Source organism: Neoarius graeffei, chromosome 6 (assembly GCF_027579695.1).
Source record: "Neoarius graeffei isolate fNeoGra1 chromosome 6, fNeoGra1.pri, whole genome shotgun sequence".
Lineage (NCBI taxonomy): Eukaryota > Metazoa > Chordata > Actinopteri > Siluriformes > Ariidae > Neoarius > Neoarius graeffei.
Window position 1 is genome coordinate 22,832,725 of NC_083574.1, and position 20,573 is coordinate 22,853,297.

At 41.1% G+C, this 20,573-nt stretch overlaps 1 protein-coding gene across 1 annotated transcript in view; it reads right to left on the reverse strand.

The window, feature by feature from the left end:
- Positions 1-3,740: 3,740 nt before the first annotated feature.
- Positions 3,741-20,573, reverse strand: part of LOC132887802 (segment polarity protein dishevelled homolog DVL-3) — a 174,013-nt gene continuing 157,180 nt past the window's right edge. Inside the window, exons 9-15 of the mRNA XM_060923448.1 lie at positions 14,507-14,583; positions 14,302-14,369; positions 13,934-14,083; positions 13,092-13,223; positions 8,052-8,219; positions 7,750-7,971; positions 3,741-5,947 (exon numbers count right to left, since the gene is read on the reverse strand). Of these exons, the coding sequence (XP_060779431.1) occupies positions 5,622-5,947; positions 7,750-7,971; positions 8,052-8,219; positions 13,092-13,223; positions 13,934-14,083; positions 14,302-14,369; positions 14,507-14,583 (1,143 nt within the window). The 3' untranslated portion in view covers positions 3,741-5,621. The remainder of the gene's footprint in view (positions 5,948-7,749; positions 7,972-8,051; positions 8,220-13,091; positions 13,224-13,933; positions 14,084-14,301; positions 14,370-14,506; positions 14,584-20,573) is intronic.

The following is a 20,573-nucleotide window of genomic DNA, read 5'->3' on the forward strand; positions in this document are numbered from 1 at the left end:
ATGGGTGGGGGAAAACGCCTTCCGTCAGCTGACCTGATGTGTAATGACGTTACGTCCAACACAGCAGGACTACGAAAACATTATGAAGTCAGGCTTTCAATTTAGTCTAACATTCGAGACGTTGGGGGAAACCACAGCCCCTCTTAGAAAATCAGATGTGTGTATTACTTGTATTTAAGGGTTTTTAAGAGTTGTTTTAAATAGTATTAACTGAGTAATGAGGTAAAAACTGGATAGAATAAAAGATTATTCTTTTAAAAATGAGCATTATGGTTGGTAATAAGGAAATATCTTGAAAGATCTGTTATCATTCATTCTTCTTCAGTAACCACTTTATCTTGGTCAGGGTGGATCTGGAGCCAACCCCAGGTACATTGGTCCCAAGGCCAGAAATATACCCTGATCCAGAGAATACGCAGGGCATCATGCACTCACACGTTCACATCTGGGGCAATTTAATGTAACCCAAACACCTACTGGCATGTTTCTGAGAGGTGGAAGGAAGCCAAGGAACCTGGAGGAAACCCCTGCAAACTGGAAGAGAACATGCAAAATTCCATACTGAAAGTAACCAGGGCTGTAGCACTCGAGGCCGTTCTCAGACTTGAGAAGTTTTTATTCCCCCGTATTGTTTTGGACTCGTCTTGGACTCGATAGCATTCGCATTCCGACTTGTCTCAGTCAGCACATATTCCAGCTCGACCAAGTCCAGCTGAATTTTAAAGATGCTTCCCCTCAACTCACTCATCCTTTAAAACAAAATAATTGATTAAGCAAGCTTGTACAGAAAACAGGTATTGGCTTAATAAATTAAAAATCCATCTAGACCGGGCTTTGATATTGGCCACCTGGTAACCAGTAGTATGCCTGCCAAAACTCCTCATCTTTTGGTCTTGATATGGTAAGCCAAGCTCAGATTCAAAATGGGAACTCTGGGCCCTGCAAGGCAGCAACATGACCGATACAAACATGTGTCTTTATATACACCAGTCAGCCATAACATTAAAAACACTGACAGGTGAAGTGAATAACATTGATTATCTCATTACAAATGGTACCTGTCAGGGGGTGGGATATATTAGGAAGCAAGAGAACAGTCAGTTCTCAAAGTTGATGTGTTGGAAGCAGGAAAAATGGTTAAGCGCAAGGATCTGAGTGACTCTGACAAGGGCTAAATTGTGATGGCTAGATGACTGGTTCTGAGCATCTCCAAAATGGCACATCTTGTGGGGTGTTCCTGGTATGCAGTGGTTAGTATCTACCAAAAGTGGTCCAAGGAAGGCCAACTGGTAAACCGGTGACAGGGTCATGGATATCGAAGGTTCATTGATTCACATGGGCCACAAAGGCTAGCCCATGTGGTCCAATTCCACAGAAGAATTACTGTAGCACAAACTGCTGAAACAGTTAATGCAGACAGCTTTCGGTTTTAGCCAGCATTCACTTTTGAACAAGATGTGCTATTTTGGAGATGCTCAGACCTAGTTACTGAGCCATCACAATTTGGCCCTTGTCAAAGTTGCTCAGATCTTTACACTTGCCCATTTTTCCTGCTACCAACACATCAACTTCAAGAACTGACTGTTCTCTTGCTGCTTAATATATCCCACCCCTTGACAAGTGATATTGTAATGAGATAATCAATGTTCTTTACTTCACCTGTCAGTGGTCATCATGTTATGGCTGATCTCTGTGTGTGTGTGTGTGTGTGTGTGTGTAACACAATACTTACCTACAACTCCAATTCCAAAAAAGTTGGGACACTGTGTAAAACATAAATAAAAACATAATGTGAAGATTTGCAAATCATGGAGACCCTATATTTCATTGAAAATAGTACAGAGGCAACATATCAAATGTTGAAACTGAGAAATTTTATTGTTTTTTGAAAAATGTTTGCTCATTTTGAATTTGATGTCAGTAACATGTTTCAGAAAAGTTGGGACAGGGACAACAAAAGACTGAAAAAGTTGTGTATTGTGAAAAAAAAAAGGCTGGTTAATTGTCAGCAGGTCAGTAAGATGATTGGGTATAAAAAGAGCATCCCAGAGAAGCAGAGTCTCATCTCATCTCATTACTGTATCTCTAGCCGCTTTATCCTTCTACAGGGTCGCAGGCAAGCTGGAGCCTATCCCAGCTGACTACGGGCGAAAGGCAGGGTACACCCTGGACAAGTCGCCAGGTCATCATAGGGCTGACACATAGACACAGACAACCATTCACACTCACATTCACACCTATGGTCAATTTAGAGTCACCAGTTAACCTAACCTGCATGTCTTTGGACTGTGGGGGAAACCGGAGCACCCGGAGGAAACCCACGCGGACACGGGGAGAACATGCAAATTCCACACAGAAAGGCCCTTGCCGGCCACGGGGCTCGAACCCGGACCTTCTTGCTGTGAGGCGACAGCACTAACCACTACACCACCGTGCCGCCCCAGAAGCAGAGTCTATCAGAAGTAAAGATGGGGCGGGGTTCACCGCTCTGTGAAAGATTGTGTGGGCAAACAGTGCAACAATTTAAGAATAACGAAACATTCTCAATGTAAAACTCCAAAGAATTTGTGGCTCACATCATCTATGGTCCATAATGTCATTAAAAGATTCAGAGAATCTGGAGAAATCTCTGTATGCAAGAGACAAGGCTGAAAACTGACATTGGATGCCTGTGATCTTCAGGCCCTCAGGAGACACTGCATTAAAAGCAGACACGTGTCTGTAGTGGAAATCACTGTATGGGCTCAGAAACACTTCAGAAAACCATCGTCTGTGAAAACACTTCATTACTGCATCCACAAATGCAAGTTAAAACCAGATATAAACAATATCCAGAAACCCCGCCCCCTTCTCTGGGCCCGAGGTCTTTTACGATGGACTGAGGCGAAGTAGAAAACTGTCCCGAGGTCTGACGAATCAAAAGTAGAATTTATTTTTAGAAATCATGGACCCAGCATCCTCCAGGCTAAAGAGAAGAGTTGTTATCAGTGCATAGTTCAAAACCCAGCATCCGTGATGGTATGAGGGGGCATTAGTGCACATGACATGGGGAGCGTGTACATCTGGGAAGGCATCATTAATGCTGAATGATATAAACACATTTCAGAGCAATATGCTGCCATCCAGACAAAGTCTTTTTCAGGGAAGGTCTTCCTTCTTTCAGCAAGACAACACCAAACTGCTTTCTGCACATATTAAAACTGTATGGCTCTGTACTAAGAGTAAGAGCTAAACTGGCCTGCTGCAGTCCAGCCCTGTCTCCTGTTTAAAACATTTGCTGCATTATGAAGTGCAAAATATGACAAAGGAGACAGTTGCTGTTGAGCAACTGAAATTGTATATCAGGGGAGAATGGGACAACATTTCTCTTTCAAAACTACAGCAATTGATCTCTTTAGTTCCCAAATGTTTACACTACAGAGTGTTGTTAAAAGTAGAGGTGATGCAACACAGTGGTAAACACGCCTCCGTCCCAACTTTTCTGAAACGTCTTGCTGACATCAGATTCAAAATGAGCATATATTTTTCAACAAACAATAAAATTTCTCAGTTTTAACATTTGATATGGTGTCTTTGTACTATTTTCTATGAAACATAGGGTTTCTGTGATTTGCCAATCATCGCATTCTGCTTTTATTTATGGTTTACACAGTGTCCCAACTTTTTTGGAATTGGCGTTGTAAAATTGATACTTTGGACACATGACACATTGAAAAGACAGAGTCCCCAAATACAACATGTTGGCAATAAAACTATGTTTATAAATAAAAACAATTTGTTTTGGCATAAAACAGTGTACAGCGATTATTAATATTGAACCATTTGATACTAAACAGCATCAGTTTCTAATCATTAAAAACCTGTGATAAATGTATTTTGGAAAAAAAAATGAGTTTACAGAAATACAAAGAACCATTAGACTGCAAAAATACAGGATGTTAATGTAATTGATAAAACAGACAGATTTATGTGACGCATTGCTTTTGGAAGAGTAAGAAAGAGAAGGACATGGAAGGGGTCACAGATTTGCCTCACAGTCTGCAGTTCAGTCAGTTCATTAACAAATTAAAAAAGTGATTAATTCTGCACTAAGACAATCTCTACTCTGGTAATTAAACCCAGAATATTAATCAAAATTTTATTTTTAATTTTAAAAATCACTAGTCTGAATTTTTTTTTAACTTGACACGTTACACATTAATCTAATAGGGTCACATTTATGTGATTTTAATGTTTAGATGTGTGCTAATATTTAGTTATATACAATACAAGTGGTTTCTTTGTGTGTGTGTGTTTTAATCCTTCTGGAAGAACATACAATAAACCTGTAGATTAAAAAAAAAAAGTTAGGGTTTCAAGTTTCAATTATTTCCGTTATCGTGATGAAAAGTGAGTCTGAACAGATGCTTAGTCTGGATCCGAAATTATCTTTCTGACATCCAAATAAATAAAGACAAAATATGAATACCAATTTACTTAATAACTCATGGTTTTTAGCCAGTATTTAAATTACACTGAGGCTCCTAAAATAACAGAACATTCTGACGCTCCTAATTTGGCATGGGCGTGGCCTGTTCTGATAAATGGTAGTATCTAAAGCGTACACAGCCTACTGCGCATATTGCTATTTGAATGTGCAAAACTGATTGTGATATTGTAATCAAACCCAGGAAAAAACAAAACAGTGATTCTTCCTCTAGTAGGTACTTAAGTTGTGAGAGTAGACCATTGGGAGTTGTTTCTATTATAGTTGTATTCTGTACTTCAATTCGGTTAAAGTACTCTATTAATAATTTGGACAAATGATTTATGATGGTTTTTAGTAACATTTAAATTTTCTTGTAGGCTCTGGTTGTGTGCTATAACATCAAAACTGCATTCATAAACAAATAATTGGTACACAAGGAGACTTTTTCTACATACATATAGGTTACCTAATCACATTTATTTGTAATACAGTAAACATCTTAGACCCCGTTGGTCTGATTTTAAGAACAAATAAGGGGCCTCTAGTAGGAGAACTCCCACCCCTGAGACCCCACTGTAATTAAAACACTGTTTAATTAAAACACTCCCTCTCTTTCCCACTCTTCATATGATTACTGACAGAGAATGTACAAGAAGACAAGTCAAAAATAAAACAATTGTCTATAGTTTCTCATGTTAGCATTTTTTTCATTTGTATTTTTATGAAAGTATTTCACTTCATCCTTTAAAAGTAAAAGCCACAGAGAGAGGCACTACCTCCATCTTCCCTCTCCCTGGTCTCTGTTTTGTAATCTTTGATAAAAACGGCTCTTGATGAGATTAAGAAACTATGCAAAAGGAAAAAGCCAGACAGAAATGCAGGACATAAAAAATGGACACCACACAGAAAGTATTCATGCCACTCTGAGCCCATCCCTCTATCCCACAGAGCCTCTGTAGGGCACAGGGATACAAGCTCCATCAATCCCAGTCTTCTTCACTGAAGAAAGTACAAGTCACAGGACACGGGAGGGACAATGCAATAGAACACTTGGCAGCCCTTGTCTTCATCACTTACAAGGGTACTTAGCACATTTTCCAGAAATCTCTCTATCCGCATGAGTGTCAGGTGTCTATTAGTCACCTGAAGTGCATCACATGACGTCTACGAAGAACTCGCTGGGGTTGCCCATGGCCATGCGGAAGGACTGGCGGGATGCTGTGAGTTCGGGGGGCACTGATGCCAGGTCTCGGCCTGGGGGAGAACCTGGTGCGGCAGTTGCAGGAGGTCCGTACGATGAGTTTTGGCCTTGTGAAAGAGCGCTGTGGGCGCTGTGGATACTGTGCTCACTAGGGGGGGCTGCTGAGCGCTCACTAGGCGCCTTCTCTCTTTTTTCAGTCTCACTACCACTACCGCCTGACTTTGTCTCCAACGCACCAGCCTTATTACCACTGCGGTTTGAACCGCTGCTGCGACTCCCTACAAATGAGGAAAAAAGGAGACAAGAAAAGAGGAGCACAAGTAGCACAGTTAGTAACAGTGCGAGTAACATGCAAGAATGCAAAAAATGCAGACACTTGTCAATCAGAGCAACACTGCCTAATCATGTACTTTTTTGCTTGAACAGGTGACATCCATGGCTGGGAGCCAAGGGAGGAAAACTGACTGCTATCTGGCATGCTCTCTCTCTCTCCCATGTCAATCACAGCGACACTAACCAATCGTCAGTGTCTCTGAGCTTATGTATGCAGAAGAGGACAGATAAGCACGTTCCTCCGAGTCTGTTATACTGCCCTGTGATGCAGCATGAGCAGCAGTTTGGGGGGGGGGGAGTAGTTGACTGGCTTTATGTGTCTTGGACGCCTGTACTAGCATTCATCCTTCCCAATTGGTCGTCATCATATGATAGGGGAGAGCTGGCTGATTGGGAGGAATTTGCAGGCGACCAAATTGGGGAGAAAGTGCCCCGCCCCCAACAAACAAACAAACAAACAAATAAAAATTTGTTATACATATTTTGATATTCTTCGAACACACAATAAAATTAATAATCATTTGTTGCTAAGCAACATAAGAGAAAATAATTAGGGCATTATGTATATAGATAGAACAATGGCTGTAATGTAACAGATTTATTGGTTTATTATTTGGTTTTATTAATTATTACAGGTGTGCACATATCAAGGATTTTACAACGGCTCACCCAGTCAGATTTTACAACTAAAACTATCCATTTCATAATAGTGATTTTGCAATGGACTGCACATTTGTAAAAAAAAAAAAAAAAAAAAAAAGAACATTGACTTCTTACAGCCAGCAAATACGAATGCAATATACTGTAGATACTTGTGTCTTAAAGGGGCCAGCTCACCCTTCCCAGAATCCGATTTATTGTTTTTGCTTTGAAAGTATGTGACCACTACCTGCTAGCTTTCTGTGGAGCAAAACCTCCTCAAATTCACTGTTAATGATCCTTTTGAAACACATCTTGAACCTTTTCTTCATCTGTGTGTTATATGTGGAAGCTCTGAATAGAATATGCCTTACCTTTTCTTTCCTTCATGGTCTCTTACAAAGGAGTAACCATACAAGAACGGAATGGCTCGGTCAAAAGAGTTTAAACTATAACTACACTTACAAGTTAAGACCTATGGCCAAGGATGCCACTGAATTGTTGTGGATTGTTTTTGGAAGTGCTAACATCGAAAACGGTGACTTGCTACATGGAGCAAAGGATTCTGGGAAGAGAGAACTACATGTGAAAGTATACTACAGTGAGTTTGAGGCCAAAAAACAAAACAAAACAAAACAAAAAACCCTCAGACACTCACGGAAATCAGCATCATCACAACAGGAGCAACTGCACTTAAGGCAATTTTCCATTTGGTAAAATTTGTATTTTTCATTGAGATTATAGTAATATAGGACATAGCAGTAGTTTTGTTCTTCATTACTACAAAACAGCAGAGCATCATGGTTATAGATTCATTATGTTTCTTATGACTGAAGTAAAAGTTTTAGAGATATTTATACGGTCATTACAGAGAGAAAACTGCAAGGCACACTGTGTACTGTATAAAATGTTGTATTCATTTTAATGTCTTAATCCAAAGCACACAACTTTTCTATGTTGCCCTTTTTATATTTTGATATTAATGCTGAGATTACAGTCTAAATGTGCTTTTTGATGGAAAAGTAAAGTACAGCCATGATTACAACCACACCATCCTTGACTTAACAGATTAAATAATTCTCAACTGTAGGATGGTGTTCAGTCTCACCTTCACTGTGTGGGCTGCCACCGCTGCCTCCTCCTCCTCCTCCTCCTGTGTAGCTGTAGGCTTGGTCTTGCACTGGGTGGGGACTGTAGGGCTGAGGGAGGGGGTACTGATAAGGGAAAGCAAAGGGCCATGGAGCAGCTCCTGGGTGGGGCAGGGGGGCAAGAGTGTCCTGGTCAGATGCACTCGAACCGTCATGATCGTGCAAGGAGAGATTAGCCATATCTGAGAGAAAAAGAGAATTAAACAACAACAACCCAGAAGATGTACAAAGAGCTGTGAAAAAGAAAGCAGATGAAACTCACTGCCACAGAGGTCTCCAAAAATATAATAGCACTGCTCGGAGAAGGTGATTTTGTTGACAGTGTGGCGAATGTAGCCAGCCTTCAGCAAGTTGCTCGCATACTTCCGTGCTTCGCGCCGGTCTGTGAAACCTTCCACATGATGATAGAGCCAGTCCACCACATCTGAACCTAGGGAAGGAGAAAAACATCAAATACCACCTTTCACAATAAACACTATGCTCACACCCCCGATTCCAAAAAAGTTTTACAACCCCGATTCCAAAAAAGTTGGGACAAAGTACAAATTGTAAATAAAAATGGAATACAATTATTTACAAATCTCAAAAACTGATATTGTATTCACAATAGAACATAGACAACATATCAAATGTCGAAAGTGAGACATTTTGAAATTTCATGCCAAATATTGGCTCATTTGAAATTTCATGACAGCAACACATCTCAAAAAAGTTGGGACACGGGCAATAAGAGGCTGGAAAAGTTAAAAGGTACAAAAAAGGAACAGCTGGAGGACCAAATTGCAACTCATTAGATCAACTGGCAATAGGTCATTAACATGACTGGGTATAAAAAGAGCATCTTGGAGTGGCAGCGGCTCTCAGAAGTAAAGATGGGAAGAGGATCACCAATCCCCCTAATTCTGTGCCGACAAATAGTGGAGCAATATCAGAAAGGAGTTCGACAGTGTAAAATTGCAAAGAGTTTGAACATATCATCATCTACAGTGCATAATATCATCAAAAGATTCAGAGAATCTGGAAGAATCTCTGTGCGCAAGGGTCAAGGCCGGAAAACCATACTGGGTGCCCGTGATCTTCGGGCCCTTATGCCGCTTTTCCACTACAAACGCGGCTGAGCCGTGCCGTGCCGAGTCGAGCTGAGCGGGGCTATTGAAGTTGCATTTCGACTACAACCGCGCTGAACCGTGCTGGCTGGAAGTGGGTGGACACATTGGGTGGAGTTAGCGAAAGTGGGTGGACGTCACGTGATGTCGTTAAGCAGCGCAAACAGTGACATCAGTGACAGTGGCGGAACAAGTCAGAGCCGGGCCGGGGGCGGGGCAAATGACCGGGCATTTTATTAAAGCTTATCATAACATCATTTTAGGCTACAAAATGTCCGCAACTGCGGTGTTTACCAATTTCAACACTACCGGGTGCAACTATGTTATTTAGTACATCAAGTCCTTCAAACGAACATGTAACTCAGAAACAAAAAACATTAGGATACTGTACATGGCTCATAATAAAACATCAGTAGCCTATACTGCGCACATTATTTGAAGGGCATACGAATGAGCGCTCAGAGGTTGCAACGGTGACAGGAAGAGTCAGAAATAAAAGGAGGGCGGTGCAAACCTCACTGAATGCACTGTGTTTACCAATTTCAACACTCCGGGGTGCAACTATGTTATTTTGTACATTAAGTCCTTCAAACGAACATGTAACTCAAACAAAAAAACATTAGGCGACATACTGTACATGGCTCATAATAAAACATCAATAGCCTACTGCGCGCATTATTTGAAGGGCATACGACGAGCCTTGCGCTCCGCGAACTCGTCCACGATGCTCTGTATGTCACTGATTCAGTGAGCTTTTAAGCGGTAGTCTCACGACCCGGATAGTAAACAATAAACATGGAGGACATGGTGTCGTTAGTGTTTGCTGGTCTTGGTGCTGTGGCTTGTTGTCACCGACAACGCCAACAGATACTGGCAAGAGCGTATAGATGAGGCGAGGCGCATAAGGCTTCAGAAATTCTCGTAATTCATAATTATTCTTCTTCCGGGTTTACGGTGTTTACAGATCCCAGCGCGCTCGCGGGGCGTGTGTGGGCATGTGAGGACACTCCTCCTCACCAATCAGTGCACAGGGGAGTGTCTGCTCACGCCTCCAGCCTCACTCGGCACGGTTTGGCTCGCTTCAGCCCCACTCCAAAACGGTGCGAGTTTTAGGGGCTAAGCAGGGCTGAAACGAGCTGAGTCGTGCTGGTTTTTGGTAGTCGAAACGCGAGCCGTGTCGGGCTGAAGTGAGCTGAAGCGAGCTGAAGTGAGCTGAAAAAGGGTAGTGGAAAAGGGCCATTAGACGGCACTGCATCACATACAGGCATGCTTCTGTATTGGAAATCACAAAATGGGTTCAGGAATATTTCCAGAGAACATTATCTGTGAACACAATTCACCATGCCATCCACCGTTGCCAGCTAAAACTCTATAGTTCAAAGAAGAAGCCGTATCTAAACATGATCCAGAAGCGCAGACGTCTTCTCTGGGCCAAGGCTCATTTAAAATGGACTGTGGCAAAGTGGAAAACTGTTCTGTGGTCAGACGAATCAAAATTTGAAGTTCTTTATGGAAATCAGGGACGCCGTGTCATTCGGACTAAAGAGGAGAAGGACGACCCAAGTTGTTGTCAGCGCTCAGTTCAGAAGCCTGCATCTCTGATGGTATGGGGTTGCATTAGTGCGTGTGGCATGGGCAGCTTACACATCTGGAAAGACACCATCAATGCTGAAAGGTATATCCAGGTTCTAGAGCAACATATGCTCCCATCCAGACAACGTCTCTTTCAGGGAAGACCTTGCATTTTCCAACATGACAATGCCAAACCACATACTGCATCAATTACAGCATCATGGCTGCCTAGAAGAAGGGTCCAGGTACTGAACTGGCCAGCCTGCATTCCAGATCTTTCACCCATAGAAAACATTTGGCGCATCATAAAACGGAAGATACGACAAAAAAGACCTAAGACAGTTGAGCAACTAGAATCCTACATTAGACAAGAATGGGTTAACATTCCTATCACTAAACTTGAGCAACTTGTCTCCTCAGTCCCCAGACGTTTACAGACTGTTGTAAAGAGAAAAGGGGATGTCTCACAGTGGTAAACATAGCCTTGTCCCAACTTTTTTGAGGTGTTGTTGTCATGAAATTCAAAATCACCTAATTTTTCTCTTTAAATGATACATTTTCTCAGTTTAAACATTTGATATGTCATCTACGTTCTATTCTGAATAAAATATGGAATTTTGAAACTTCCACATCATTGCATTCTGTTTTTATTTACAATTTGTACTTTGTCCCAACTGTTTTGGAATCGGGGTTGTGCAATACATGCAGGGCAGTGCTAAGAATCATAATGACACTACAGTAGAGTGTGCATGCTAAAACTAAGCTAGTAGAATGGTTCTCTGGTCGGCATTATCTTTCAATCAGAGCTCAGCAATGTGTGATGTTTAGGCTTATACCTCTGCAGTACTGAATTCTCAATTCTGATTTTTCTGCAACACGACAAGCTGCTTTTTTGTCTTAACTACAATAAAGAGAAAAAAGAGAGGCTGGTGACACAACTGTTTATATCTTATAACGTAAGGAACTAACTTGTTTTGTGGTCATTCCACAACATTAATTGTAACTATAAACAGTTATTCCACAGCTTTGTTAAATACTTGATTCTGATTGGTTAATTATGGCGTTCTACTGTCTTTTATTTCCGTATCACAGACTGTTGCTATGAATAACAGACCATTGCTATAGACCACGTCATTAGTGGAAGCAATAAAATCATTTTTAAATCAATAAAATTATTTCTAAGTCAATATTTTTTGTCAAATGATCGATTTGTATAGGTAATCGTATGGGGCCGAGTAAAATTAAGGATTAATTTCACGAGTGATTTCGAAGTTTTGAAAATTGCCCGAGTCACAAAACGACGAGGGCAATTTCAAAACTTCGAAATCACGAGTGAAATTGATCCTTAATTTTACGAGGAACCATAAGATTACTTGTTTATAATATATAGGGCCAAATTCATACTTCAAAAGCCATTCAAGTTCACAACATTTATCATTCACGTTTTCTGAACCAATCAGGGTGCAAGACTATCTTGCACGTTTGAATCAGTTTCTAAAGCGTCTTTCATCATGACATGGCAACACGACACGAGGATTTTGGACAGGATTTTAACATCTTTCAGGATCGATCCCGGATATTTCTCTTGTCTCAGATGCCGATCCAGTGCTGCCTGCATTACTTTAAGAGAGTCTGGTTCGTAGTTTTCCCCATTTTCTTTCCTCACTTCTGCATAAAACTGCGATAGCACCTTGTCTAACTCACAGCATTCATATGCTACTAGTCATTTATTTGTCTTTCTGCGGCCCATTTCTTAAACACGGAAAGCCAAAAATTCTTACTTTTTTTTTGGTATTTTCATTTTTGCTTGCAGCTTTCAATTGGTTTATCGTTTCTTCGTCAAATATAGCGAAACGCAGCATTGCTGAGTCAGCAGATTCAGCCATTTTGTTGACAAAATTTGCTAATTTTTGTAACCGTAACCAAGCAACAAACTAGCCAACAGTATTTCAGAAATACGGCCCTGTGTTAAGGAAAAAAGCCCTCCTTGATTGACCAATCAGAATTGAGTAATTGAGTATGTATTATAACTTTAGTAAATAGCCATGTAATAAGTGGGATAATGTCCAGGACCAGGATGCTTGACTAACTCACTGTATGTTATCCCTTCCATAACACATATGCAGTGAAGATCTTTGATAAATAATAAAAAAAATTTTTTAGTGCTCACAAGTTGCTGTGTTATAAGAAGAATAAAAACACTTAGAGACGTGTTGTTATTAAAAAAAATAATCACAGTTGTGTTGGTAACAGTAAATCTGCTTTGCATCACATAACCTCATAATTGATTATATTTCTATGAAAGCAAGCCCTGTTGTATTTTATTCCTTACATAAGACTTTTCTGGAAAATTATCAGCCTTTGGACACAAAAGACACATCCAGTATATGAATTTATTCCCTGAGCAGACAGAATTTAGGGTGGTGCATCTTTATATGTCAAAGCAACTTAATGTTCAGAAAATAAGGTAAGAGGAGTTTCCAGAGAAGTCTAGGACAAGAGTTACGGATAAGAAATGGCTCGTCCCAAGCTTTAAAGATTTCTCATATGCTTAGTCTAAATTTTTAATATCAGTCTGAGTTTTCCCCTCATTACTTAATCCCCAAGGAGCAGCATGAGGTTACCTATAAAGGCGTTTGGGATGGTTATTTTCAGCCACATCCGGTCTCGCACCTCCAGCCCTGATTCTGGAGATGCCATTGCTTTAGCAACAGTTGCCATATCACTGTGAATGGACAAATGGAAGTCCTCGAAGCCTGTAAATATTAAGAGCAAAAGCAGTGAAGAGAGCAACAGGCATGTGAGTGAGATGAGTCATTGGGAGGAACTTAAAATCCACAGGCGTTGAGCCTTTATCAACAAATTTAGTTCAGTATGAAATCACCACAATAAGTCATAACCTTTATAAGTGCCTCTGAGGTGCTACATTTCAGCCTTTTCAGATCTATTGTGTCAGGTGTTAATGAACATCGCTGTCATTATCTTTGTGAATTGTTTCTCAGTAGCAATTCAAGGTGACTGGCCATAGAGTTCTAGTCTTGACACGTCTGAACTAATGATTTGGTAAAAGAGCTTTGTTACTGATTATAGCATCAGTTACCTTCAGCCGGTTGAGTTATGCATCTGATTATCTGTATCAAGGCGATCTACATAAAATGATAGTGTAAGTATCAAAGTATCAGGATACATTACCAAAACCACTTCAGCCTGACTTTCTACTAGTATAAATGCATTCATGACTCCAAACCCCATGTGACAACCAAACCTCCTCCCAGTACATCATGACATAATGCAGCAGTCTGCTTCCAGCAAATGTCTCTTCTGTTTGTTCTTACATCTAATCTGAACTATGTACCATATATAAGCAGCTTCAACCAGAGTCACTGATCTAACAATTTTAGCATGAAAAATACTCTTTACAGATTTCTCTGTACTGTATTACAGTGAGGAAGGGTTTCCCCCTTACGTTCAGTCTCTGGAATTGAGCTGGTGATGGAGGAGCTGGTGGAGGTGATGGTGCTCATTGAAGGGCTCAGGCCATACACTGGGTATGCCCCAGTCATTGCAGCGGTGTGAGACACCCAGGCAGCAGGATCAATTGGGCGGATTGGTTCACCTGAACATAAACACACGGAGTGAAAGAGTGAAAAAAGGACATTGTACTTGCTTAATATTTCATTTTCAGGTGAAATATCTGACAGCCTGGTTGTTCAAACCACCCTTCCAAACTCCACAAAATCACACTGGTGATTACTAAAACTAGGGAGTAAGAAATGCTGACACATAATGACACTGAATATGTTCATCCTGGACTACACGTTTATGACAACTCACTGCGAGGCAAGGTAAAGCAGCTGCGGGGATTTGGGTCCCAACACTTGGCCACAGTCAGCGTGATAGGGCTGCAAAATAAATAAATTAATAAACAAATAATTAAAAAAAAAAAACTACAACACCCATCCCTTCAGTCAGCACACAGTCTTACCACACAACACACACTAACAATGCTACTATTTTTAAGGGCTCATGTGTCACTTACCCTGGTTTGTGCACTATTTCTCTCAAGACCCTCACGGCATCGTCATTGCTCATGTTCTCAAAGTTAATGTCGTTCACCTAAAACAAAGCAGACAAGAAATGTTTTTAAAAAGGACTTAAGGTCTATAATTTACCATAATTACCTATTCGAGTAAAGGTAATTAAAATAAAGGTACACTATAGGCATGTAACATATCATGCGAAGACAAATTATGATACAAATTTATGACGATTCTAATCATTGAAATAAAATGAATCTCAATTATTATCAGGCTGCATAATCTCAGTTTTTCCTCACAGTAATTGTGTTGTTTAGACAGAAGGGAATGCAATAACGTGACTTCACCATAGGTCGAAAGTAACACAGCTCTAATGCCCCAATTAAACGTATGAGCGCTGTGTGAGACGGCTGCCTCTCCAGTAGCTCTGTAGTTTTTAGCTCTTTAAACCTCTTCTTTTCCACCTTTTTTTTTTACTTTTCTGCTCTTCTTACGAAGACATAGTGTGTTTTACTATATAACATGGATATATTTAACTTTAACACGCAACCAGGAGCCAGTTTTCTCTCTTATTCGAGAGAGGAGCTGCTGGCCCTGAAAACAATGGGACGAGCCAGGATACGACACCCCATCCCGGCTGAGCTGAGGAGGAAAACCAGGGGCTGCAAGGCTGGAGCTAAGCTAAAGGCTAGGTTAGCGGACAACCGGCAGCACTACAAACCATCCATTCTCTCCGTTATCATGGGGAATGTGAACTCGCTGCCAAATAAAGTCGACGAGCTTTCCGCTCTGAACAACCAGCAGATTTACCCAGAGAGCAGCTTATTTATCTTTACGGAGACATGGCTAACACACCTTGTACCAGACACTAACGTGGACCTGCGGGGATTCTCTGCTGTGAGAGCCAACAGAGACACTAACACATGCGGGAAAAGCAAAGGTGGGGGACTCATCATTTATATGAACAACCGCTGGTGTAACCTGGGACATATCTTCGTAAAGACAGTTTTATGTTGCCTGGACTTGGAGCTGCTAGCCATTAGCCTGCGGCCATATTATCTGCTGAGGGAGTTCAGTCACGTGATCACCATCTGTGTTTACATCCCTCCGAGGGCAGATGCAGCTGCTGCATGTGAGAGGATTCACTCTGTCACAGCAAGGCTGCAGACACAGCACCCTGAGGCATTTATCATCATTTCTGGGGACTTTAATCATGCTACTTTGGACTCTACTTTGGGTGCTTTTTACCAGGCTGTGGATTGTCCACCAAGGAACAACAGGACAATTGACCTGCTGTATGCTAATATGAGGGATGCATACAGAGTCACACCCCTCCCCCCACTAGGGAAGTCTGACCACAACCTGGTTCTTCTACAGCCGAAGTACACCCCCCTGGTTCAAAGGCAGCCTGCAGCAACTAGCTCCATCAGGAGGTGGTCCCCTGAAATGGAAGATGCCCTCAGGGACTGTTATGACATCATGGACATGAGGACATAGAAGGGCTGACATGCTGTCTGACGGATTACCTTAACTTCTGTGCAGACGTGGTCTCCCCTGCTAAGACTGTATGGTGTTACCCTAATAACAAGCCATGGGTAACACAAGAAGTCAAAGCTGTCCTCAACAGGAAGAAGGCCGCCTTCAGGAGCAGGGATAGGGAGGCAATGAAAGCAGCACAGCAGGAGGTAAAACACTGTGTGAGGGAAGCTAAGGACAGCTACAGGAGAAAGGTGGAGCAGAAGCTGAAGGAGAACAGCATGAGGGAGGTCTGGGAAGGTGTGAAAACCATCACAGGTCACAATATAAAAACCAGAGTCGTTGAGGGGACAGTGGAGAGGGCGAATGAGTTGAATTACTTTTTCAATCGGTTCAACCAGCCCACGTCCCCCCCACCCTCTCCCTCACTGCAGCTATCTCTCCTTCTTCCCTCAACACACCTCCCCCCAGTCATCACAGCAGCCCCCTCCTCCCCCTCCTCAACACAGACTCCTCCATGCATTACTGCAGACCAGGTCAGAGGTCAACTGAGGAAGCTTCACCCCAGGAAAGCAGCAGGCCCGGACAAGGTGTGTCCCCAACTACTGAAGACCTGTGCTGCTGAACTTGGTGAACCACTCCAACGCATCTTCAACCTCAGCCTGCAGCTGGGGAGAGTGCCAACCCTCTGGAAGACATCATGTATCATTCCAGTTCTCAAAAATAATCAGCCCAGTGAGCTGAACGACTTCCGACCGGTGGCACTCACTTCACATCTGATGAAGACGTTGGAGCGGCTCTTCCTCAGCCTCCTCAGACCCCAGGTACAACATGCCCAGGACTGTCTGAAGTTTGCGTACCGGGCAGGTGTCGGTGTAGAAGACGCCATCCTCTACCTGCTACACCGAGCCCACTCACATCTGGATAAGGGAAATAGCACAGTGAGGATCCTCTTCTTGGACTTCTCGAGTGCCTTCAACACCATCCAGCCCCTATTGCTTCAGGACAAACTGAACAGGATGCGAGTGGACCCCTGCCTGGTCACCTGGATCTCCAGCTACCTCACTGACAGGCCGCAGTACGTCAGGCTGAAGGACATCACGTCTGACACTGTGATTAGCAGCACCGGAGCACCCCAGGGCATGGTGCTGGCCCCTCTTCTCTTCACCCTGTACACCGCGGAATTCTGCTAAAACTCGGAGCTGTGTCACATTCAGAAGTTTGCCGATGACACAGCCATCGTTAGGTGTATCAGTGACGACAGAGAGGAGGAGTATAGGAGCCTGGTGAGGGACTTTGCTGTGTGGTGCAACAGGAACCATCTGCAGCTCAACACCTTGAAGACCAAGGAGCTGGTCATTGACTTTGGGAGGTCAAGACCAAGGTCACAACTGGTTCTGATCGAGGGAGTCGAGGTGGAGGCTGTGGATTCCTACAAGTACCTCGGGCTGTGGCTGGACAGCAAGCTGGACTGGACTTGCAACACCAATCACTTATACAGGAAGGGACAGAGCAGGCTATACTTCTTTAGGAGGCTACGGTCCTTTAACATCTACAGGAAACTCCTGTGGATGTTCGATCAGTCTGTGGTCACCAGTGTCCTGTTTTACACCATGGTGTGCTGGGGGGGCAGCACATCCAAGAAGGACACATCCAGTCTGGACAAACTGATCAGGCGGGCCGGCTCTGTGGTCGGGATGAAGCTGGACTCTCTGGTGACGGTGGCAGAGAAGAGGTCTATGGACAAACTATTGAACATCATGGATGATGCCAGTCACCCTCTACACACCATCATCAGCAACCAGAGGAACCTGTTCAGTGACAGAATGCTCCTTCCCAAGTGCAGGATGAACAGACTCAAAAACTCCTTTGTCCCTCACGCCATCAGACTGTACAACTCCTCTCGGGGGGTGGGGGGTGGGGGTGTAACAGGAGGACAGGAAGGAGCAGTAGCCTAGCCTAACAATAAGCAATACCGGACAATGTGCAATATAATGTGCAATATAAAGTGCAATATCTCTCCTGCCGCCACCCCCCTTCCCCATATCTTATTCTTTTTATATTTGTATATGTAAATAATTTATTTTAATTTATCTAGAAGTTTTCTTTATTTATTTTCTCTGTTTATCTGTAATGATGCTGCTGGAATCTTAATTTCCCTGAGGGAACCCGCCCTAAGGGATCAATAAAGTTTTATCTAATCTAATCTAATCTAATCTAATCTAATCTAATCTAATCTAATCTAATCTAATCTAATCTAATCTAACACACACACACACACACAAAAAAAACCACCAAAAAAACCAAACAAACCCAGACCTAAAATGGGAAAGAGCTGTTGTGTGATTGGTTGTACAAATAGATTCAATCAGAAATCAGAGCTCTTTTTACAGACTGCTGAAAGCTAAAGAAAAGTGAAGCAAATGGAGGTAGTACAAATGTTGATAAACGTTTATTAACTAAAGACCCATTTGTTATTACATTTTTTTCATTTTTAATAAAAGGTATATTTTATTTAATAGGCCATTATATTTTACTCCTTTACAATTCTGGGTAAATAATTATTTTTGGTTATTAGGAAAATGCAATAAGTTGATAAAGAATCGAAAAATAATGGTGCATTTTTTAATAAAATATTCATTTTAATAATTTTTTTTTTAATTTTTTAAAAATATCATGGGGAAATCGAATTGAGAATTAGGTGAATTCTTACATGCCTAGCAGACAGAGTACTATATTTGTGCTTACTAAGATAGACCCTAGACCTCTATTTTATATAACAAGTTCTGAACCAAAGAATTTTTGTTGATCTTGTGTTAACATGATCCAGAAACATTAGCGTATTCCTTTAAAACTTTCTCAGACATAAACCCTACATTTCCTTTCAGCTGTATGCAATATCATTGCTGTGATATTCACCACTGACTGTTAACTTAAAAGATTTTCAGGGCATCAGTTACTTATTGCATTTTTTCATTTTTAATAAAATAAATATTTTAGTTAATAGGCCACTATATTTTACTCCATCCTTTACAAATGTGGGTAAAATAATTATTGTTTGTTATTAAGAAAATTGAACGAAATTTTTTTAAAATTAATTTAACAAAAGGAATATTAAAGTTGATAAAGAATATGAAAATAAATGTTGCTTTTTTTGGTCATAAAATTTTCTTCATTTAATTTTTTTTTTCAAAAATATCATGGGAAAATTGAACTGTGAACACAATATCATGAACTGAATCAAATTGTGAATTGGGTGAATCATTATATACCTAGTACACTATATGCACCTTTCCAGGTAAAACAGACATAGTGAAGTTACAAAAGATGTACACTTGATACCATCCCAGGGATAAGGAATGTTGCTGTTTAATACCTGTTTTTCTGAAAAATATTTACATCTTCTAGAGCTCGAGTGTCTCAAAATGTCCACTCAGTTCATCAGCATGTCTAGCATGTTATCAATCAACATGCCTGTGATTTTATGCATTTGATTTTTAATTTTAAATCAGAATTTCAACACAGTTATAATTATATTCAGTATACATAATTAATAATAAACGACCAAATATAATTTGGTGGTGGATCATTCTGAACACAATAAGACAGTAGTGTATTGTGATGGTACAAGTGTTATCAGGTGCAGCAGTGTTGTTGGGAATTGTATACACTGTGCACACACAATGTCCATGTTAAACATGCACTATATGGCTAAAAGTTGGTGGACACCCAACCATCATTCCCATATATATATATATATATATATATATATATATATATATATATATATATATATATATTCAGAACCTCAAGGTTCCAAATTTAGTCCCCTTTTGCTGCTGTAATAACCTCCACTCTTTTGGGAAGACCTTTCATTAGATTTTGGTGTATGCAGGCACTAATTCCAAGAGGTCTGGGGTGCAGTCAGCATTCCAGTTCATCTCAAATATTTTCAGTGGGTTCAAGGTCCTGTACTGGACACTCAAGTTCTTCCACTTCAGCCTTGGCAAACCATGTGTTTATGGAGCTCACTTTGTGCACATGCTACATATGGGTGGGATGATCAGGTGTCCACAAACCTTTGGCCATATAGTGCATTTTATTAGTTTCTGTCCCGAGAACTGCTCTCGGTTGAATTTTCTGAGAATGTCTTTCAGATGACCAGTGACACAGAGATATAAAATGTTTGGCAACACAGCCAGACAGTGTCACTGGTCAGGGCTCGAAATTAATTTTTTTTCTTTGTGTCCCCCAGTGGTCCCGAATTCTGTGCTGTATTGTCCCGAATGGAAGCAATAGTGTCCCCATTTTTTTCCTCTTTGAAATAACCAGTGGTTAATATTATCATATGAAGTTACTATTATATTTGTAACTATGCGATTTTGAACCCTTTATATCATTTTTATTGTAAAAATGATATAAAGGGTTCAAAGACACAAAGACACAAGACACAAGCGACACATGTCCTATACATCATCTACTTCAAAATTACAGTTATTGCATTTTCAGTTTATTAAACTTTGGCGATCTCACTGTATGAATAGATACCCGTTTATTTAAAGGGGCCAACTAGCTCATTCAGAAAATGTTTCA